Source organism: Oncorhynchus tshawytscha, linkage group LG15, assembly GCF_018296145.1.
Source record: "Oncorhynchus tshawytscha isolate Ot180627B linkage group LG15, Otsh_v2.0, whole genome shotgun sequence".
Lineage (NCBI taxonomy): Eukaryota > Metazoa > Chordata > Actinopteri > Salmoniformes > Salmonidae > Oncorhynchus > Oncorhynchus tshawytscha.
Genome location: NC_056443.1, coordinates 15555301 through 15579653, shown reverse-complemented (window position 1 = coordinate 15579653; position 24353 = coordinate 15555301). Strand labels below are relative to the sequence as shown.

The 24353-nt window shown below is 41.9% G+C and overlaps 1 protein-coding gene across 1 annotated transcript in view; it reads left to right on the top strand.

The window, feature by feature from the left end:
• The window catches only part of tnfsf10l (TNF superfamily member 10, like), a 65086-nt gene that overhangs the window by 36071 nt on the left and 4662 nt on the right, over nucleotides 1-24353 (top strand). Inside the window, exons 3-4 of the mRNA XM_024373277.2 lie at nucleotides 21614-21650; nucleotides 21930-22037. Coding sequence (XP_024229045.1) covers nucleotides 21614-21650; nucleotides 21930-22037 — 145 coding nt within the window. The remainder of the gene's footprint in view (nucleotides 1-21613; nucleotides 21651-21929; nucleotides 22038-24353) is intronic.

The window sequence follows — 24353 nt, the reverse complement described above, 5'->3', positions numbered from 1 at the left end:
CTGATGGAACTCTTCAGCTGGCTAGCTCTGGAATAATGGATGTTTGCTCCGGGATCGACGTAAGCCGATAGTCACACGGATAGCAGCTAGCTAGATGTGAGAAACAGCCACCACTAACATTGAGTGGCTACTGCCAACACACTGTCAATGACACTGACTCTACTCCAGCCACTTTAATCATGGGAATTGATGGGAAATGATGTAAATATATCACTAGCCACTTTAAACAATGCTACCTTATATAATGTTACTTACCCTACATTGTTCATCTCATATGCATACGTTGATACTGTACTCTATATCATCGACTGCATCCTTATGTAATACATGTATCACTAGCCACTTTAACTATGCCACTTGGTTTACATACTTATCTCATATGTATATACTGTACTCGATATCATCTACTGTATCTTGCCTATGCTGCTCTGTACCATCACTCATTCATATATCCTTATGTACATATTCTTTATCCCCTTACACTGTGTATAAGACAGTAGTTTTTTTTGGAATTGTTAGTTAGATTACTTGCTCGTTATTACTGCATTGTCGGAACTAGAAGCACAAGCATTTCGCTACACTCGCATTAACATCTGCTAACCATGTGTATGTGACAAATAAAATTTGATTTGATTTGATTTGAGGTATAAATGTCCAGAGCTTGCGGTTGAAATCCTGGGACATGGAGAGAAAAATAGGTCCGGTATGTTCCGGTCCGAGCCGCGCCGCACAAAACTGCCGATAGATTTTCGAGCTGAAGGATAGCTGATTACCACAAACCGTGGTTAGCTGAATACTAACGATTAGCCAGTAAAGAAGCTAACTAGCTTCTGGCTAGCTTCTGGCTAGCTTCTGATTAGCTTCTGGCTAGCTTCAGGCTAGCTTCTGGTTAGCTTCAGGCTAGCTTCTGGTTAGCTTCTGGCTAGCTTCTGGCTAGCTTCTGGTTAGCTTCTATGGAGGATTACAGATTTGAGGTAAATAATACTTTATTTTTTTCATAAATTGGTGGGTTGCAGGAGAGTGTTTTGAAGTTGAGTTTATGGAATAAAAAAAATATTAATAAAAAGGTATGCGAAGAAATTTGTAAATATATATATATATATATATATATATATATATATATATATATGGGACAAGATGAGGACAAAAGACGTCTGATGCCATCTTGGTGACAAAAGGATAAATAAAAATGGACGACTGTAACTAAGGCTGGGAATGTCAATACAATCAAACTAGCAAGGGCAAAGATCACAAGTCAGTAATAACATGGCTAATAGGCTAGCACACGTGTCAAACACAAGGCCCTGCAGGCCGAATAGAACACACAAGCGAGCATAAATGAGTCAACAGTTGAGTCATCTACTATATGAAATTACAGCCTGATGCGCACGCATCTGTGAATTGAAGTTAAATTACGCTGCTGTCATTTGTCCCATTTACAGCATGCAGCAGGGGAAAGTGTACATGCCATAGTCCTAGCTAGGCTATGAAAATGTTGCAGTCTGGCTTCGGTTTAAAAAGTTTGAGTGGGTTTATCTAATGTTCCCTGGTTAGATTTTAGCTTATCTCTAGTTGGTGATCTCGTAGTTGATGTGTATAGGTAGCTGAGGGGGAGAGAGCCTACCTTTTCATTGTTGTTTGATCAATAGAACTGTGAAGTTCCCAAACATAAGAGGACTCCCGTGGTATTCCCATATTTGCTGATATCCATGCAGGTGGCAAATGCGTTCTAATGAACTGAAGTCAAACTGTTGCTACTGCCTGTAAACACACATTCCAGTTCAAATGATTGATTTCAGGCCCTTGTGGCAAATGACTTATTTGCATATAGGCCTACTGTAGCTCTGATTGGCTATGGCGCACCGCTCTGCGTAGTTTTATTTACTGCAGTGTCTATTAATTGTCCAAACGCATGGCCGCTTTTCCACTAAATTGCTGTTGAATTTTCACAAATGCCTTACTATAAGTCATTCCCAAACATTCTATGAATTTATGAAAACTTGAAAATGACCATCTAAGTGTTCGCTTGTCCATTTAAAAAAAATAAAAAGTGTCCTATTCTTCCTGTGTGTATATGAACAGATTTTATGTTGCTTAAACTCTGTCAGTTCCACTTTAAACAATTCCCTTAGGTATGGGAAAATTGTTCCTTAATCCTTAAGGGAAACACTTAATGTTCTATGCAACTGGGGCAATTTTTTAAAATTAGGGTTAACAAGTGTTAGGCTATGCTAGGCTATATGGCTAACATTAGTTTAGCGTAAGCCAAACCCAGCACTTGGCTTGCTCTTTCTGCTCAGTGTTCTAGCATGAAAATACTCAGGCTAATGAGTGCCAATGGTTTTCTGTGGGGCTTTGGCTGGTCTGTGTTAGATTCTGTCTCTGTTCAAAAAATGTAAAACTGGCCTAGCTTTAACCAAACCGTTTTGCTAGAGCCCTCACATAGCCACTGTTAATATGGAATATATTATATCTCCCTATCCAAGATACACATTTGAGCGATTGAGCGAGCGGATGCACACAATCACACAATCACACTTTAGCTTGCACTCTCGATAGCTGTCATTAAGACACAGTGTAATGCATTGCCTCTCCTATAGGCACACTCTCTCTGTCTGTCTGTAAGAAAGTATTTTGGGGTTCTCCCACATACACCCACACACACACACTCCCAGTGGGTCATCAAATCTGTGTGCTAATTGAGAGCGGCTGTAGTCCATTATCTGTCAGCAGGGACAGAGGCATTCTAGATCCTAATGTAAAACACATGGACCACAACACACACACACAAATACTATACACGCATACATATACACGCATAAATACACACACACACACTGTGGGCGCACACAATCACACTCGGAGACATGAAGTGTATTAACATAGACCCACAGAATGCTGGGATTGGTTAGGCCTAATGCCACAATGATGAATAATGCGATTATAAATCTCTCCGCGTACTTGGTGATGGAGAGGGAGGGTAGAGAAAAAGAAAAGTGAGTGATAGATGAAGAAAAGTGGTAGAGAATGGAGGGAGGTTAATCAATGGAGAGAAGTAAAATAAGAGATGGATGGATTGATGGATGAAAAGAGGAGAGGAGAGACAAATGGAAGAGTCTGGGAATGATTGAAGAGCGACAGAGAGGGAGAAGAACAGAGGGAAATTGAAAAGGGGAAAAAAAGAGAAAGAAAAGACTCGTAACCTACTTTTCACGAAGTCATTCCATTCTTTAGAACATGTAGCTGACACACCTGGTAGTTATTATCACAGGGAGAGAGAATAAGTTTCTATGACGTAGTCGAATTCCTGACCGTGGAACACACTTATTTACTGTTATGGAGAGGAACAGAGGGGAATGGAGGGGAAAGAGAGGAAGACTAAGGAATGGAGAGAAATAGAGGAATGGAGACAACGAAAGAAAAGGGACAGTGTTTTTCCTGTCCGCTGGACCCCCTGTGTGTGTTAGGTATTCTCTCTCTCTTTTTACATCTATCTCCTTGTCTCTTTCATGCATTGGCCTTACGATGTGGTTCCAGATGTGGGGTATGTAGCGAGGGCTGAAGCAGAGGGAGAGAACCAGAGATATTAAATTATAATTTTAATAGTCACATGTACAGGGTTGCTGGTGTAATTACAGGGTACAGGGGACATCTTAAGGTCCGAGCTCCAACAATGAAGGTCAAAATGAAATAAAAGCAATACATGTAATATTAAATAAATAATTCTATAAATAAAATATTGGTGGTGTCCTGGAGGACAATGGTGCGTTCGGCTGAGCGTAACACCCACTGTAGTGCCTTGCGATCCGCGGCGATGGAGTTGCTGTACCAGGCTGTGATGCAGCCTGCCCGTATGCTCTTAATGTTGCTCCTGTAGAACACTGAGGACCCTCTTGGGCAGGCAGAATTTCTTTAGCATCCTGAGGTTGAAGAGTCGCTGTCATGCCTTCTTCACCACAGTGTCCTTGTAATTTGACCAATTCAGCTACTTGGAGTTGCGCCGAGAAACTTGAAGTTTTTGACTCTCTCCCTGTTGATAAGGATGGCGCGTGCCTAGCCTGGTTCATCCTGAAGTCCACAATCCACTACTTTGTTTTGTTGACGTTGAGGGAGAGGATGTTTAACAGGCACCATGACGTCAGCGTGCGTACCGCCTCCCTGTAGGCCGCCTCGTCGTTGTTGGTAATCAGGCCTACTACTGTCATATCATCAGCGAATTTGATGGAGTTGGAACTGTATGAGGCCACACAGTCGTGGGTATACAGGAGTGGACTGAGGACGCACCCTTGTGGGGCCCTGGGTTGAGAATCAGTGTCGAGGAGATAATGTTGCCTACCTTCACCACCTGGTGGCAGCCTGTCAGGAAGTTCAGGACCCAGTTGCATAGGGAGGAGTTCAGACCCAGGGCCGTGAGCTTTGTGGTGAGCTTAGAGGGCACTGTGTTATTGAAGGTTGAGCTGTAGTCAATGAACAGCATCCTCACATATGCATTCCTTTTTTCCAGATGGGTGAGGGCATTGTGCAATGGCGATTGCGTCGTCAGTTGGTCTGTCAGGGCGATGGGCAAATTGGAGTGGGTCAATTGTGTCAGGGAGGGAGGAAGTGATGTGATCTTTGACTAGCCTCTCGAAGCACTTCATGATGACAGAGGTGAGTGCTATGGGTTAGTAGTGGGTTACTTTCCCTTTCTTGGGCACTGGGATGATAGTGGAAATATTGAAGCAGGTGGGGATAGTGGCTTGAACTAGAGAGAGATTGCACATTTCTGAAAAGAGATGGCTGAAACAGAGGGAGGAGAGAGTGTATGGAGAAGGGGCAGGAGAGAGAGGGGAGGGAAACTTAGAGAAGGCAGGAGAGGGATTAGTGATGGTATGTATGCATTAGTGCTTAGGAATGTAAACAGAAGTCCTATAGCCTAAGATAAGACCAAAAGTGTTTGTGCTCCTGACAATTAGTTGTTTAGCTGAATCAGATGTGCCAGTGTAAGCCTGCATACAGTATCTCTCCTGTACCAGGGTTGGAGACCAGTAAAGACCAATGCTCCATTGCTAGACACCCTCCATGGGAGCTACTAAAGGGCGGTGATACTGACGCTTCATTGTAGGGTACAGTAATGTCAACGAGAAGGGAACAAGTTAGGTCAACTTGAAGATAAACAAATGGTCAAATTCCCCCTCTTCAAAGGGGAAGACACTCTCCGCTCCGCTATGCAATCTGGTTTCCGAGCTGGTCACGGGTGCACCTCAGCCACGTTAAAGGTCCTAAAAGGTAACATAACCGGCATCGATAAAAGACAGTACTGTGCAGCTGTCTTCAACCTGGCAAAGGCTTTCGACTCTATCAATCACCACATTCATATCGGCAGACTCAACAGTCTTGGTTTCTCAAATGACTACCTCACCTGGTTCACTAACTACTTCTCAGATAGAGTTTAGTGTGTCAAATCGGAGGGCCTGTTGTCCAGACCTGTGGCAGTCTCTATGGGGGTGCCACAGGGTTCAATTCTCGGGCCGACTCTTTTCTCTGTATACATCAATGATGTCGCTCTTGCTGCTGGTGATTCTCTGATCCACCTCTACGCAGATGACACCATTCTGTATACTTCTGTTCCTTTGGACACTGTGTTAACAAACCTCCAGACGAGCTTCAATGCCATATAACTCTCCTGCCGTGGCCTCCAACTGCTCTTAAATGCAAGTAAAACTAAATGCATGCTCTTCAACCGAACGCTACCCGCACCTGCGCGCCCGTCCAGCATCATAACTCTGGACGGTTCTGACTTAGAAAATGTGGACAAATACAAATACCTAGGTGTCTGGTTAGACTGTAAACTCTCCTTCCAGACTCACATCATGCATCTCCAATCTAGAATCGGCTTCCTATTTCGCAAACAAAGCATCCTTCACTCATGCTGCCAAACAGCCGTCGTAAAACTGACTATCCTACTGATCCTTGACTTCGGCGATGTATTTAAAAAATAGCTTCCAACACTCTACTCAGCAAATTGGATGCAGTCTATCACAGTGCCATCTGTTTTGTCACCAAATCCCCATACACTATCCACCACTGCAACCTGTATGCTCTCGTTGGCTGGTCCTCGCTTCATATTCATCGCCAAACCCACTGTCTCCAGGTCATCTAAGTATTTGCTAAAGGTAAAGCCCCTCCTTGTCAGCTCACTGGTCACCATAGCAGCACCCACCCATAGCATGCGCTCCAGCAGGTATATTTCACTGGTCACCCCCAAATCCTATTCCTCCTTTGGCTGCCTTTCCTTCCAGTTCTCTGCTGCCAATGACTGGAACGAATTGCAAAAATCTCAGAAGCTGGAGACTCATATCTCCCTCACTAACTTTAAGCATCAGCTGTCAGAGCAGCTCACAGATCACTGCACCTGTACATGAGCCCATCTGTAAATAGCCCATCCAACTACCCATCCCCATATTGTTATTATTATTTATTTTTTGCTCCTTTGCACCCCAGTATCTCTACTTGCACATTCATCTTCTGCACATCTATCACTCCAGTGTTTAATTGTTCAATTGTAATTACTTTGCCACTACGGCCTATTTATTGCCTTAACTAATTTGCACACACTGTATATTGAATTTCTTCTATTGTGTTATTGACTGTAAGTTTGTTTATTCCATGTGTAACTCTGTGTTGTTTGTGTCGCACTGCTTTGCTTTATCTTGGCCAGGTCACAGTTGTAAATGAGAACTTGTTCTCAAGTGACCTATCTGGTTAAATAAGGTGAAATAAAACAACTTGGAAGGGAACAAGTATTTCAGGTCAACTTGAAAAGAACACTGATGTTCCTTCATTCATTCTAATCTCTTAGGCACATGTGGCTTTAACCAGACATGGCTGGTATAATCTATTATTAACACCTTAGAGACAAGGAGACCATACAGCACTCATAGTCCTTCTCATTCATCCCCCTCTCCTTTCTCCCCCTCTTCTCCACTCATCTGACCCATAGTCATCCTCGTATCTCATCCATCCTCCTCTCCTTTCTCCTTCTCTCCACTGCTCATCTGACCCATAGTCATCTACATTCCTCATTCATCCACCTCTTCTATCATTTTATTTCCCCTCCTCTTCCTCTCCTCCACTCATAGTCATCCAAATTGTTAATTTATCCATCTCTCCTCTGCTCCTTGCATGTGTGTTATACGTGACCCCCCCTCGGCTAGCCTCCTCCAAACGTTGTAGATAATCCTCACTATCCCCTCTTCCGCTGCCCAGTCTCAGTGGCTCGTTTTGTCCGCCCTCTCTTCCTCATTCCAATCCTTTCTTTTTAAACCCCCCCACACACACACACACAAATTGCTGGTTAATTTCGGAAGTTTCTTGTCCTCGGGAATGGGTTGAAGGGAGGGAAGGAAGTAAATAGAGGGGGATATGTAATAACTGTAGATAGATTTGGTCTAGATCCTGGTTACTGTAGATACATTGTTTAACCATCTAACACATCTGAGCACACACTCAACACATTTTTATTTGTCCCTTTCGCCGAATACAACAGGTGTATGTGTGCTCTTTGTGTTATTTTCTTCCTTCCCTCCCTTCAACACCTGCCCGAGGATGAGGTGGTATGGGACGTGATGTGTACCAACAAAGTGGGCTATATTCAACAGGCTTAAAAATGAATAACGAATGACGGCCAGGTGTGGGGGCCACAAAAGTCTTAGTCTAATTTCTACCAGAAAAACAAACACTAACACAGAAAAGCATCTGTGTGTCTAGTTGTCTACCCCTCTCCTTGCTCTCCATCTGTCCCTCCATCATCCCTTGCTCCCTCCATCCCTCTCTCCGTCCTGGGTCAGGTTTTGCATTCCACCCAGTTTGGAGTTGTCTGGCTGTCTGCCCTTTGTGTTTTAAAAAAAAGGGAAGAAAGGAGAAAAAAGAGAGGAAGAAATAAAGGGGGAAAATATTATCTTGGAGTGGAGCGTGCTACTACGGGGGTCTTGCTCCATAACCTGTGAACAGAGCAGACTGTTTGGAAAAGGAAAATAAAATAATGGAACGATTGAGGGAGAGAGAGAGTGAAAAAAGGTAGAGTTATAGGGACAGAGAGAAAGAACAAGGAAGCGGGGAGAGGAAACTGGGAGAGGGAGAGACGGAGGCTGGTTGATAAAGTAGCTAAGGTCAAGTTGGTATGGGGGGGGGGTTTGGGGTGGTAGTACTGCTGTTTACTGTGAACTGGTCTCTCTCTCCCCCCTCTCTTTCTCTCTCTGCCAACAATGTGCAGCAGCTCAGTCAGAGCTGGTATGGCTGGGAGTCAGGTTACATACTTAGGTTATGGTGCAGTAGAGAGGACAGAGCTAAGAGAATATTGCACGTAGGAACACACACTGAGTACACTGCATCTACTCAGTGAGTGTAAAAAACACAGTAGCGTTGTAGTTTTTGACACAAACCGGTACACCTGGCACCTACTACCATACCCATAATACCAAGCACATAAATACCATACCAGGTACTTAAATATTTTGTCTTGTCCATTCACCCTCTGAATGTCACACATTAACAATCCATGTCTCAATTGTCTCAAGGCTTAAAAAGCTTTCTTTAACCTGTCTCCTCACCTTCATTTACACTGATTTGAAGTGGATTTAACAAGTGACATCAATAAAGGATTATAGATTGACCAGGTGAATCCAGGTAAAAGCTATGTCATGGAAAGAGCAGGTGTTCATAATGATTTGCGCACTCAGTTTACATGGGTCTTTCTATAAACTAGTGTGCCCGTGAGGATTCCCTACACTGGACAACTTGTTACAGCTGCTGGTAAGTCATTGATAGTAATCTGCCAATTGTTTTCATGTCATTACGTGAAGATATAAGGATGGATCATTGCTATTTTCAATAAAATTCACAAGTTGATTTAAAAACCTATGTTTAACCCTTTATCATGGTTGGTGTCTTGACGGATTTGTCCAAAATCGTGTGACATAAAACATTACTTTTCTGTCCTTGCATTTATGGCAATTACTTACTATATCATATATTAAGCATGTTTAAGCAATTTTAAGCAATTTAAATTAGCCATTAAACTTAAACTATGTAAGAATAGAGAAGATCTAGCTGTCCTACAGTTTTTTTTTGCGTAGAAATTCCAGAAATGCAGTGAAACTACATATCATTTCGTGTCTCCTTATGTTATTGGGCGAAAACTGTTTTCATGGGCACACAAATCCAAAACAATGTATGCATTTCAAAATCGAATGCTTCAAACCGAGTCACCATACCTTGATACGTAAAACCTAAATCGATACTGTCGTTAACGTGGTTCTTCAATAATTATACATACTACTTGTTGGATGCCATTTGGTGTCCAGCTGATTAGTTACGCCATGATATTTTCACACATCATCTGATCCAGGAAGGAATTTTCCAAATGACAGTCAAGTGAACAACAGCGGTTGTGATAGTGCCTGCGATGCAACCAACAGGCCAAGTGCTGGAAAAAAGGTGTTCACGATTAATGTTCAGAATATCTTGGTGTCTCATTCGGTACCCCATTGAAGACAGTTGTGCCTGGATCCACGTTGGATCTAATATTCCTAGCGAATTGATGTTGATCATCTGTTTGCAATAACAGTAAAAAAAAGAGTCACACACTCTACATAAAAGCTTCCAGTAATTACATTTTGGCATCACTGTGCCTTCTTCGTCATTGTGCCTTCTTCAACCTAAAGAAGGCACAGTGATGCCGAAACGTTGGTGGTTACCCAATAAATAACTGGGAGCTTGCATATAGTGTGACTATTTCTTTCTTTTTATAGCATACAGTTTTCTCGCCATTAGTCAGCACCTCTATCAACTTTTTGGGGGGTGTGCGCCAGCTCATGCTTTTTATTATAGGACAGCGATTTGAAACAGTACAAGGGGCTTGAAGTAGACTAGTTGAACTTGAATTTGGAGCTCAGAAAATCAAGTACTGGAATAGGCCTACCTTGAAAATCACGTCTTTACTCAATTTGGTGCTTGAAAAGTTATTGTAATTATTGTAGCCAATTTATGTTCTCCTACTCCTTTATAATTATCCGGGATTTTTGTGAGAGACTTTCGTTTGTTTCCTGACACTTCAATTGAAGTGTGTTGTGCTGCTCTTTTTGCGGTAAAACCATGTGCGGTTATTATGAGGACGACAACATCTAATATTGGCCTCAACTTGGCTTTTCATACAAATACTTCCATTAAAAAACAAAGCTGTTTTTTGCTCACCTTCTCATTATAAAAACAGTGATGGTGAGATTAATGCTACTGCTATTCATGGCTTATCTGTGCCTGCGTCGGCCACATAGGCTACAGAAAAATGACCACGCATGCGTCCAATCTATTTAGTCAGGCAATGTCCACATTATTCTCACATATTTTATAATGTAATAATAATGACAATATCAATACATTGGCAAGGCCTAAAAAAAGTGTTGGTGTCTTAGTCATTGTAAAATGAGAATTTGTTCTTAACTGACTTGCCTAGTTAAATTAAAGGTTCAAAAAATAAATAATTTGTTTTGCCTTGATCCATTGGTTTCATTTGACTAGAAATTAAATATATATATATATTTTTTTAAAGTAAACTATTTTTACATGATTTGTGGGGGGAGGGGTTCTATATTTGCTGTTATGTACTATTATATAAATTGTACAATTGTATAACATTTCGGTAGTTGAAAATTACAATTAAGTGCTTGAAAAAGTCCTTGAATTTGACTTCCCAATGTCTGTATGAACCCTACTTAAAGGATATATAGGCCGCCTATGTTGTTATATAGGTGGCGTTATGGGCATATATGAACTTTTATTCCTCTAAGTACACATGTGAAACTGCATGAATATATGACAGTCATAGTAAACAGGACTCTATGCCCTATTTAATGCACTACGTTTGACCAAGGCTTATAAGGCTCTGGTCAAAACTGTGCAATATATTGGGAAATAGGGTGCCATTTGGTACACTGATCTAGTATACTTATTATTCAGTGTATGACATTCATAGTAAACATATATAACATGTAGAACCAGAAGATTGTCAAACTGTAAACTCTGGACAAGTTAATCCTAAACTTTATAAGGTGAGATATTTACAAACTTCTATCATAGGATGTGTTCCAAATCGCACCCTATTCCCTTTGTAAAGCACCACTTTTGATTAAGGTACGTCTTTTAATGGATTGTGTTTATATGTGTCACGGCTGGCTGAAGGACTGGACCAAGGTGCAGCATGGTAAGCATACATTTTCTTTATTTAAAAATGACGCCGACAAAACAAAGAACAAAACCAAACTGTGAAGCTTTGGGCTATGTGCCCTGAACAAAGACAAAATTAACTTCCCAAAAAAACTGGTGGGGGGAAAAGGGAAAAGGGTACCTAAGTATGGTTCTCAATCAGAGACAATGAAAGACAGCTGATTGAGAACCATACCAGGCCAAGACATAGAAATACAAAACATAGAAAAAAGGACATAGAAAAGGACACACCCTAGTCACACCCTGGCCTAACCAACATAGAGAATAAAGAGCCTCTCTATGGCCAGGGCATGACAATATGGAGCGGTTCATCCAGGGATTACATAGAGGTGTGTGTGTGGCATCATTCATCCACAGAGCAGTACAAACTCCCCATTTGTGAATGATATAAGCCTGATAATTCAAGTCTGGTTGCTGGACAGGTAAACGTGTGTGTGCCAATATGATATAACTGAATAATGTAGACGAAGAGTTGTCTGTTTCTTAGGCAATACCTCCAATAAATACAAACAATGTAGGGTAGGATGTGTTATGTTTACTACCCATGCTAGAGGGAAAATACTCTTGATAGATTTAATTCAATTTAAGCATTTATAACAACATTGGAGATCAGTTCAGACATGAGAATGCTAATCTTTTGAAGTTTAAATGCATTGCTTTCATATTCTACCAGTCCAGACACATTTCTATGCTCAGAGGGTTTCTAGTGAAATGAAACCAACGGATCAAGGCAACTGGTTGAACAAACGTCTAAATTCTTAGGTGTTATAAGGTGTGCGTGCAGGTACTAATAAAATACTTTTTGCTGGTGCTAATGGAGGTGCTATGCCTATTCTAAAGAGGGCTTCAACACCGTCTTGCCCCTCCCTGGCCCATGAATGCAGGTGAAGCATATAAAGGACTGGAAACTCCAGTATGGGGGTTATCATGAGATTGGATGTCTGGCATGAAATCTATGTCTGTGGTTGTTCCACAGTGCCCTACAGAGAAAAAGTCACAATAGAGGTCGATGCCATGTTGTTTGTCTGAGATCATAGAAACAATTATAGAATGGATTTGAGATATTTTAGGCTGTGAATGATTCTGTGTTTGTGAACAAGGTGGTTGTTTTGAAAGGATCGAACTCAATTTTTACAAACAACATGCCACTTTGAGTGATGCCAGTGTGTCTATGTATGAGGATGACTATACACATCAGCTACTACAGCGACTGAAATGACTGCAACACTTAACAAAGAGCTGCAGTTAGTTTCAGAATGGGTGGCAAGGAATGTTAGTCCTAAATATTTCAAAAACTAAAAGCATTGTATGTGGGACAAATCATTCACAAAACCCTAAATCTCTTAATAAATCATGTGGAAATTGAGCAAGTTGAGATGGCATGGTCACAACATATTGATATAACAGTAACTAAGATGGGGAGAAGTCTGTCCAGAATAAATCAAATCAAATCAAATTTTATTTGTCACATACACATGGTTAGCAGATGTTAATGCGAGTGTAGCGAAATGCTTGTGCTTTGTAGTTCCGACAATGCAGTAATAACCAACAAGTAATCTAACTAACAATTTCAAAACTACTGTCTTATACACAGTGTAAGGGGATAAAGAATATGTACATAAAGATATATGAATGAGTGATGGTACAGAGCAGCATAGGCAAGATACAGTAGATGGTATCGAGTACAGTATATACATATGAGATGAGTATGTAAACAAAGTGGCATAGTTAAAGTGGCTAGTGATACATGTATTACATAAGGATGCAGTAGATGATATAGAGTACAGTATATACGTATGTATATGAGATGAATAATGTAGGGTATGTAACATTATATTAGGTAGCATTGTTTAAAGTGGCTAGTGATATATTTTACATCATTTCCCATCAATTCCCATTATTAAAGTGGCTGGAGTTGAGTCAGTGTCAGTGTGTTGGCAGCAGCCACTCAATGTTAGTGGTGGCTGTTTAACAGTCTGATGGCCTTGAGATAGAAGCTGTTTTTCAGTCTCTCGGTCCCAGCTTTGATGCACCTGTACAGACCTCGCCTTCTGGATGATAGCGGGGTGAACAGGCAGTGGCTCGGGTGGTTGTTGTCCTTGATGATCTTAATGGCCTTCCTGTGACATCGGGTTGTGTAGGTGTCCTGGAGGGCAGGTAGTTTGCCCCCGGTGATGCGTTGTGCAGACCTCACTACCCTCTGGAGAGCCTTACGGTTGTGGGCGGAGCAGTTGCCGTACCAGGCGGTGATACAGCCCGACAGGATGCTCTCGATTGTGCATCTGTAGAAGTTTGAGTGCTTTTGGTGACAAGCCGAATTTCTTCAGCCTCCTGAGGTTGAAGAGGCGCTGCTGCGCCTTCTTCACGATGCTGTCTGTGTGGGTGGACCAATTCAGTTTGTCTGTGATGTGTACGCCGAGGAACTTAAAATACTACCCTCTCCACTACTGTTCCATCGATGTACCTTCTTAATAGCACTATCGACAAGGCAGGTCCTACATGCCCTAGCACAACTGGACTACTGTACTGTAGCTTAACTGGAGCCTCCAGAGATGCAACCTCTCATCGTCACTCAATGCCTAGGTTTACCCCCACTGTACTCGCACCCTACCATACCCTTCTCTATACACTATGCCCTGAATCTATCCTACCACGCCCAGAAATCTGCTCCTTTTATTCTCTGTTCCCAAAGCACTAGACGACCAGTTCTTATAGCCTTTAGCCGTACCCTCATCCTACTCCTCCTCTGTTCTTCTGGTGATGTAGAGGTTAACCCAGGCCCTGTGTCTCCCCGGACGCTCTCATTTGTTTACTTCTGCAAACGTAAAAGCTTTGGGTTCATGCATGTTAACATCAGAAGCATCATCCCTAAGTTTGCTTTATTCGCTGCTTTAGCACACTCCACCAACCCTGATGTCTTAGCCGTGTCAAAATCCTGGCTTAGGAAGGCCACCAAAAAATGTCCATCCCAATTACATTTTCCGTCAAGACAGAACTGCTAAAGGGGCGAATTGCAATCTACTGTAGAGAGAGCCTGCAGAGTTCTGTCATACTATCCAGGTCTATGCCCAAACAGTTCGAGCTTCTACTTTTAAAGATCCATCTCTCCAGAAATAAGTCCCTCCCTGTTGCCGCTTGTTATAGACCCCCCTCAGCTCCCAGCTGTGCCCTGGACACCATATGTGAATTGATTGCCCCCCCATCTATCGTCAGAGTTCATACTGCTACGTGACCTAAATTGGGATATGCTTAACACCCCGGCCATCCTACAATCTAAGCTAGATGCCCTCAATTTCACACAAATTATCAAGGAACCTACCAGGTACAACCCCAAATCCGTAAACATGGGCACCCTCATAGATATCATCCTGACCAACTTTCCCTCTAAATACACCTCTGCTGTTTTCAACCAGGATCACTATCTCATTGCCTGCGTCCTTTATGGGTCCGCAGTCAAACGACCATCCCTCATCACTGTCAAATGCTCCCTAAAACACTTCTGCGAGCAGGCCTTTCTAATCGACCTAGCCCGGGTCTCCTGGAAGGATATTGACCTCACCCCGTCAGTATAGGCTGCCTGGTTCTTCTTTAAAAGTGCTTTCCTCACCATCAGAAATAAGCATGCCCCTTTTAAAAAATGTAGAACTAAGAACAGATATAGCACTTGGTTCACTCCAGACTTGACTACCCTTGACCAGCACAAAAACACCCTGTGGTGTACTGCACTAGCTTCGAATAGTCCCAGCGATATGCAACTTTTCAGGGAAGTCAGAAACCAATACACACAGTCAGTTAGGATAGCAAAGGCTAGCTTTTTCAAACAGAAATGTGCATCCTGCAGCACTAATTCCAAAATGTTTTTGGACACTGTAAAGTCAATGGAGAATAAGAGTACCTCCTCCCAGCTTCCCACTGCACTGAGACTAGGAAACACGGTCACCACTGATTAATCCACGATAATCGAGAATTTCAATAAGCATTTCTCTACGGCTGGCCATGCTTTCCACCTGGCTACTCCAACTCTGGCCAACAGCTCCGCACCCCTCTCAGCAACTGGCCCAAGCCCCCTGGCTTCTCCTTCACCCAAATCCAGACAGCTGATGTTCTGAAAGAGATGCAAAATCTGGATCCCTACAAATCAGCTGGGCTAGACAATCTGTACCCTCTCTTCCTAAAATGATCAATCGCCATTGTTGCAACCCCTATTACTAGTCTGTTCAACCTCTCTTTCGTATCATCTGAGATTCCTAAAGATTGGAAAGCGGCCGCGGCCATCCCCCTCTTCAAAGGAGGAGACACTCTAGACCCAAACTGTTACATACCTATATCCTTCCTGCCCTGCCTTTATAAAGTCTTCGAAAGCCAAGTGAACAAACAGATCACTGACCATTTCGAATCCCACCGTACCTTCTCTGCTATGCAATCTGGTTTCCGAACTGGTCACGGGTGCACCTCAGCCACGCTCAAGGTCCTAAACGATATCATAACCTCCTTCGATAAAATACAGGTCTGTGCAGCTGTCTTCATCGACCTGGTCAAGGCCTTCGACTCTGTCAATCACCACATTCTTATCGGCACACTCAACAGCCTTGGTTTCTGAAATGACTGCCTTGCCTGGTTCACTAACTACTTCTCAGATAGAGTTCAGTGTGTCGAATCGGAGGGCCTGTTGTCCGGACCTCTGGCCGTCTCTATGGGGGTACCACAGGGTTCAATTCTCGGGCCAACACTCTTCTCTGTATACATCAAGGATGCTCTGGCTGCTGGAGATTCTTTGATTCACCTCTATGCAGACACCATTCTGTATACTTCTGGCCCTTCTATGGACACTGTGTTAACAAACCTCCAGATGAGGTTCAATGCCATAGAACAGTCCTTCCGTGGCCTCCAACTGCTCTTAAATGCTAGTAAAACTAAATGCATGCTCTTCAACCAGTCGCTGCCCGCACCCCTCCTGCCCGACTGGCATCACTACTCTGGACGGATCTGACTTTGAATATGTGGACAACTATAAATACCTAGGTATCTGGCTAGACTGTAAACGCTCCTTCCAGACTCACATTAAGCATCTCCAATCCAAAGTCAAATCTCAATCGACTTCCTATTTCGCAACAAAGCCTCCTTCACTCATGCTGCCTAACATAACCCCGTAAAACTGACTATCCTACCGATCCTTGACTTCTCGCTGCATATTTGTTGCCAATCCCACTGGCTTCAAGTCATCTATAAGTCTTTGCTAGGTAATGCTCCGTCTTATCTCAGCTCACTGGTCACCATAGCAACACCCACCTGTAGCATGCCCTCCAGCAGGTATATTTCACTGGTCATCCCCAAAGCCAACAACTCTTTGGCCACCTTTCCTTCCAGTTCTCTTCTGCCAATGACTGAAATGAATTGCAAAAATCACTGATGTTGGAGGCTTATTTCTCCCTCCCTAACTTTAAGCGTCAGCTGTCAGACCAGCTTACCGATCGCGGCAGCTGTACACAGACCATCTGTAAATAGCCTATCCAACCAACTACCTACCTCATCCCCATATTTGTTTGTTTTTCTGCTCATTTGCACACCAGTATTTCTAAGTGCATATCCTCATCTGCACATATCACTCCAGTGTAAATTACTAAATTGTAATTACTTTGACACTTTTGGCCTATTTATTACCTTACCTCTTTACTTAATTTGCACACACTGTATAAAGATTTTTCTATCGTGTTATTAACTGTACATTTTTTTATCCCGTGTGTAACTCTGTGTTGTTTTTGTCGCAATGCTTTGCTTTGTCTTGGCCAGGTCGCGGTTGTAAATGAGAACTTGTTCTCAATTTGCCTACCTGGTTAAATAAAGGTGAATTTTTTTTAAATAAAAGGTGCCACAAGGAGGGACTTAAAAAAATTACAATTGGCTCAGATGGCCCTTGGATGTACACAGAGAGCAAACATTTGTAATATGCACGTCAATCTCTCCTGGCTCAAAGTGGAGGAGAGATTGACTTTATCACTGCTTGTATTTGTGAGAGGTATTGAAATCACCGAGCTGTCATTTTAAACCACTGGCACACAGCTCAGACACCCATGCATACCCCACAAGACATGCCACCAGAGGTCTCTTCACAGTCCAGAACAAACTATGGGAGGAGCACAGTATTCCATATAGCCATGACTACATGGAACTCTTTTCCACATCAAGTAACTCATGCAAGCAGTAGAATCAGATTTGTTTTTAAACAGATAAAAATACACCTTATTGAACAGCAGGGACTGTGAAGCAACATGATAACAGACGCACTATACACAAGAACACATGGATTTTGTGTTGTAGATATGTGATACTGGAGTAGGGGCCAGAGGAAACACACTTTGTGTGTTGTGAAATCTGTTCTGAATGTATTTAATGATTTTAAAATTGTATAATTGCCTTAATTTTGCCAGACCCAAGTAAGAGTAGCTGCTGCCTTGGCAGCATGGGAATCCATAATAAATACAAATACAATCTACTAGATTTCTATTCTATACCTATAGGAGGGTATAAATTACTTATTACATTATTGACCCTGCTGAAATACAGAAACTGTAACTTCTTAGAGTATATTAGTACTAGATAAGATTCACCCACTGTAAGACCACTAGCTCAGATCTGTATATCACTCAGACTGTGACAGTCTACTGTATTTCTAGAACTGTGTCTTAAAGGAGGTATAAGTTACTTATTACTGTTAACTCCTGCTGAAAGAAGGGAAAAACAGTAACTTCTTAGATTAGATCAGACCTAGATAAGGTTCCCTGTCCGTACCATAGATCTAGATCTGTATATCACTCAGACAATGTTCATTCTATCTATCATATTTCTATATCTGCCTCTTAAATGAGATATAAGTTACATATTTATCATCAGCCCTGCAGAAGGAACTGAGAAACAAACTTTTTTGAGTAGATTATGGCAAGATAAGTTTCCCTTTCTGTGCCACAGAGCTATGGAGAGTTTAGACTGGCCCAGACCTGCACCACACACACATATTAAGGGATTGGGTTTCCATCTTCTGCTAAGCTCCCAGAGTAGTCCTAATACTTGTTCATGTGCATACTTGTCTTTCCCTCTCCCATTGTTTTCCCTCTTTCCTTCTTCACTTTTCACTAGCTTTTCCAGTAAATAACGAGGGCATGGATTCAGTAAAACCTTCTAGAGAAAAAAATCCAAGAAGCTTCATAACAACAAAAACGCAAATAAGTTCTTAAGGAAGTTTTGAGGTACATGCAAATCTGCAAAATCGTAAGAACTTTCTCAAATTACTCCTTAAAAATGTTTAGTGAATCAAGACCCTGTTTATCAGCTCTTTCTGATATCAGTGGCCATATTCACAAAGCATGACAGTGTAGTTCTGCTGATCAAGGATCAGTTTGGCCTTCATAGATCGTAATTAATAAGATTACATGGGGGGGTGGGATTGATCCTCGATCAGCACTCCTAGTTTTAGTCGCATTGATTACTGGCCCCAATAAGGCTCTGTGCAGAATCATCTTAAGAACTTTTTCAAATGCGTTCTTAAGAACTTTAAAGGGATAGGTCAAGATTTTGGAAATTAAGCCCTCTGTCTACTTCCCTAGTCAGATGAACTTGTGGATACCATTTCTAGGTCTCTGCATCCAGAGATCTCCAGTCATTGCGCTAACTCTAGTTAGCATTGGCTCGCGAAACTACGTTTAACTTCCTTTATGCTGCAGAGATATAAAAATGGTATCCGAGTTCATCTGAAAATCTGCACTATCCATTTAAGTGAATCAGGACCCTGTGTCTCAGTTCTTTCTCTACAGGGTCTGTACTGTACTAGGGCCTCTGTAAAAAGGGTGAAAGGTTGAAGACTTAGTTTGTTTGTTGTTATTGCAGCTGGTGGTTTTACTGTTATGGTTGCAGTCGGTGCTCAAACTTTAACCCTGGTCACATTTAGAACACAGCTCTTCGTGCTATAAACCAAAACTGCAGTGTGAAAGCAATTGTCTGGTGCGTGTGTGTTTTGTGTATGTGTGCATGCACTGTAAAATAAGATGTTATCAATGTACAATTGTAAAGCAACCAGCAGCAATAGGATTGTGAGTTTTCTCAACAAGATAGCTTTGAAGTTGATTCAACGTACAACTGTAAGGTAACCAGTTGCAATAGGATTGTGAGTTCGGTCAACATTTGGGCATATAGCTGAACCAACATACGCTGAAGAAAAATATAAACGCAACATGTGAAGTGTTGGTCCCATGTTTCATGGAACTATCACATTGTTCTGAAGCCATTCCAACATCACTTTGGTTATATGCTTGGGGTCATTGTCCTGTTTGTTCTACCCGCAAAACACCAGTCTCAACGTCAACAGTGAAGAGGCGACTCATGGATACTGGCCTTCTAGGCAGAGTTGCAAAGAAAAAGCCATATCTCAGACTGGCCAATAAAGAGAAAAGATGGGCAAAAGAACACAGACACTGGATAGATGAATTCTGCCTAGAAGGCCAGTATCCCCGAGTCACCTCTTCACTGTTGACGTTGAGACTGGTGTTTTGCGCGTTCTATTTAATGAAGCTGCCAGTTGAGGACTTGTGAGGCGTCTCTTTCTCAAACTAGACACTCTAATGTACTTGTCCTCTTACTCAGTTGTGCACCGTGGCCTCCTACTCCTCTTTGTATTCTGGTTAGGGCCAGTTTGCGCTGTTCTGTGAAGGGAGCAGTGCACAGTATTGTATGAGATCTTCAGTTTCTAGGCAATTTCCCGCATGGAGTAGCCTTCATTTCTCAGAACAAGAAAAGACTGACGAGTTTCAGAAGAGATTTTTTGTTTCTAGACATTTTAAGCCTGTAATCGAATCCTCAAATGCTGATGCTCCAGATACTCAACCAGTCTAAAGAATGCCAGTTGTATTGCTTCTTGAATCAGAACAACAGTTTTCAGCTGTGCTAACAATTGCAAAAGGGTTTTCTAATGATCAATTATCCTTTTAAAATGATACACTTGGATTAGCTAACACAACGTGCCATTGGAACACAGGGGTGGTGGTTTCTGATAATGGGCCTCTGTGCGCCTACGTAGATATTCCATAAAAAAATCTGCCGTTTCCAGCTACAAAAGTCATTTACAACATTAAAAATGTCTGCACTGTATTTCTGATCAATTTGATGTTATTTAAATGGACAAAAAAAAATGTATTTCAAAAACAAAGACATTTCTAAGTGACCCAAAACGTTTGAATGGTAGTGTACATAGACGGACAGACAGAGAACAGGGTCTTTCTATCAACAACAAATCAACTCAAACTTTATTTGTCAACTGCACCGAACTTACCTTGAAATGCTTGCTTACAAGCGCTTAACCAACAGTGCAGTTCAAGAAGAGTTAAGAAAATATTTACCAAATAAACTAAAGTAAAAATGTAGTAACACAATAACAAGGCTATGTACACATACTGTACACAAAGTACAGAGTACAGTTTGAAATATCACTGGTTGTTGCTGCCAATTGTCAGCATGTATTGTGTAAATACCATCACACTGGCTTTCCTGCTATGTTCTCCTACAATGTCTATATCCGTCTTTCCTCTGCCTACTGTCATTGTGTAAATACCATCACACTGGCTTTCCTGCTATGTTCTCCTACAATGTCTATATCCGTCTTTCCTCTGCCTACAGTCATTGTGTAAATACCATCACATTGGCTTTCCTGATACGTTTTCCTACAATGTCTATATCCGTCTTTCCTCTGCCTACTGTCATTGTGTAAATACCATCACATTGGCTTTCCTGATATGTTTTCCTACAATGTCTATATCTGTCTTTCCTCTGCCTACTGTCATTGTGTAAATACCATCACATTGGCTTTCCTGATACGTTTTCCTACAATGTCTATATGCCCATAGCAGAACTTAAGCAATGCATCTTGAATCTAACCCACAAACACTCTGCCCAACAAATAAGTGATATCTTTTTATTTTGTTTGTTTATCTTTCCCACGTACCCACCAAACCACCGTCAAAGGAGTAAGGGATTTGAGAAGGAGTGAAAGAGAGCGAGATGGAGTGTGTTATTTAATGAAAGCTTGACTGTATTAGTGTCTTAACTTTGAGTAAGTCAAGACTACAGTACATGCCAGAGAAATGGCATAAGGAAGAAACTAAACCACAGCACGTGACTGATAGTGATGAAGATGACGATAATGATGATGTTGGTTGTGTGTTTTTTTTTTTTTACTTTCGATGTCTATACTTTGAGTAACCTGTTGTTTTGGAAGCTTCTATCATAAAGATAATGATGCTGATCTAGTCTCTGCCAGCACCAATACCACCTGTTCTCATACAACATCTTTATCTTAATTTTATAGGTGACAGAGAACATAATCTCAAAGCAGACGTTTCAAGGTGAGTCAATCTCTAAAATACTGTACCTGTCTGTATGACTGTTGTGTGACACTCAGTAACAATGACAACAATTAAAACTCTATCAACCGAATACCTATCCCCTATCATACTCTACCTCCATGACCTATTGTCTGACTAAAAAACAATGACAAATCTATCTATACACACAGTACATGTATACCCCCTATTGTGGTGTTGAATCTGGAACTACATTTTGTCTTTATCGGTCATGACCTCGTGAGTGGTGATGATGATGTCATGTTTATGCGTCTCTGTCAGAAGCGAGAACGTTACCTCACACCTTCAACACTTCGGGGTCAAAGTTCGCTACCTCTGTGCCCCAGCGGCCGTCAGCCCACCTGACCCTCAGAGACAGCAGCACTCAAGGTGAGAGTGTGTGTGTCTCTCTGTCTGTGCTAGTGTGTACCAGACCTGGGTTCAAATACTATTTAAGGTTTTACATTTGTAATTTAGATATTTGTTGTTTGAAAAGACAACTAGTTTAATATTTTAATATATTTGGAAATGCAATTGGAAACTATTTGAAAATACTCAGATACACTCCGAAGCATTTACCCAGGTATTTTAGAAATAGCATTTGAAATAAGTATTTGAAAATGCTTTCAAATATTATGCTATTTATGGGGAATTATTTGAAATGCTACAGCAGGTTGTAGTCTGGTTTGGCCTGCGTTTCTGGTGTTATTACCATCAGCTCTAAAGCAGTGGAGGCTGCTGAGGGGAGGACAACTCATAATGTCTGGAATGGAGTAAATGGAATGGTATCAAACACATGGTTGATATAGTACCATTCCATTTACTCCATTCCAGCAATTATTATGAGCCGTCCTCCCCTTAGCAGCATCCACTGCTCTTCAGGGCACTAAGGGCATGGTTCCCCTTTCTCTCTCGCTCCTGCTCTCTCGCTCTCTCTTTCTTTGCTAGCCATCCAGGCCAAGGCCTGTCTCTTTGTTAGTCAACAGGGGCGGCAGGTAGCCTAGTGGTTAGAGCATTGGGCCATTAACCGAAAGTATTCTAGACTGAATCCCTGAGCTGACAAGGTAAAAAGCTGTCGTTCTGCCCCTGAACAAGGCAGTTAACTCACTGTTCCTAGGCCGTCATTTTAAATAAGAATTTGTTCTTAACTGACTTGCCTAGTTACATAAAGGTTCAATAAAAAAATAAAAAAACAGTCAGTAGGGAGGAGGAAGAGGGAGTCAACTTTTCTCATAAGGAAATAAGTCACTTTAATTCCTTATGAGTGCCAGAAGTTTATCCTGATCTGGAAGGTCTCCTGTCTTGGCAAAACTCCTGGCTCTTCTTGTAAGGCAATAAGGAAGTCCATTCCAGACCAGCCAAGAAGCCCTGGGTGACATTACAAGAATGTACACATGCATGTACGCACGCATGCAGGCGTGCATGCACACTTACACACACTTCAAAGGGCTATGTGTTTTAGCTCATCGCCTAACGCTATGAGTGTGTGTGTGTGTGTTTTGTGTGTGCATCCATGCAAGCTCGTTTGTGTGGTTTAACTAATAGGAACATTAGGAATCAGTTTGGCACCCTATTCAGTGCATTCGGAAAGTATTCAGAGCCCTTTTTCCACATTTTGTTACATTACAGGCTTATTCTAAAAAAAAATTTTTTTTTAATTTCCCTCATCAATCTACAAACAAAAAACACAATCCTATCTCGAAGCTCTTCGGGCAATTCCTTCGAAATCATGGCTTGGTTTTTGCTCAACTGTGGGACCTTATATAGACAGGAGTGTGCCTTTCCAACTCATGTCCAATCAATTTAATTACCACAGGTGGGCTCCAATCAAGTTGTAGAAACATCTCAAGGATGATCAATGGAAACAGGATGCATCTGAGCTCCATTTCGAGTCTCATAGCAAAGGGTCGGAATACTTGTATTAATAAGACACTTCTGTTTTACATTTTTAATACATTTGCAAAAATAAAAACTGTTTTCCCTATTTCATTATTGGCTATTGTGTGCAGATTGATAAGGGGGGGGTCAATTGAATCAATTTTATAATAAGGCTGTACCATAATAAAATTTGGGGAAAGTCGAGGGGTCTGGAAAAAAAACATCCAGTCAGTGGCAGTCGTGTTGGTGAAAACAGCTCATTGATGAGAGAGATCGAAGGAGAATGGCATGAATCATGCAAGCTAACAGGCGGGCCACAAACAGGCAAGTAACGGTGCAGTACAACAGTGGTTTGCAGAACGGCATCTCGGAACGCACAACTCCGTCGGTCCTTGTCACGGGTGGAATATTACAGCAGACGACCACCCCGGGTTCCACTTTTATCCGCTAAAAACAAGAAGAAGCTGTTTCAGTGGGTACGCGATCACCAACGCTAGACAATTTAGGAGGCGGTGAATCCCGGTTCCTGTTGTGTCATGCTGATGGCAGAGTCAGGATTTGGCGTAAGCAGCATGAGTTCATGGTCCCATCCTGCCTGGTTTTAATGGTACAGGCTGGTGGCGGTGGTGTAATGGTGCGGGGAATGTTTTCCTGGGACATGTTAGGTCCCTTGATACCAATTGAGTAACGTTTGAACTACACTTTGTAGAATCCATGCCATGAAGAATTCAGGCTGTTCTGGAGGCAAATTAATAAATAGGTGTACCTTATAAAGGGCCAATAGAACTTACTAGGGAATATTGTGCCATTTGGGACACATGCACACTT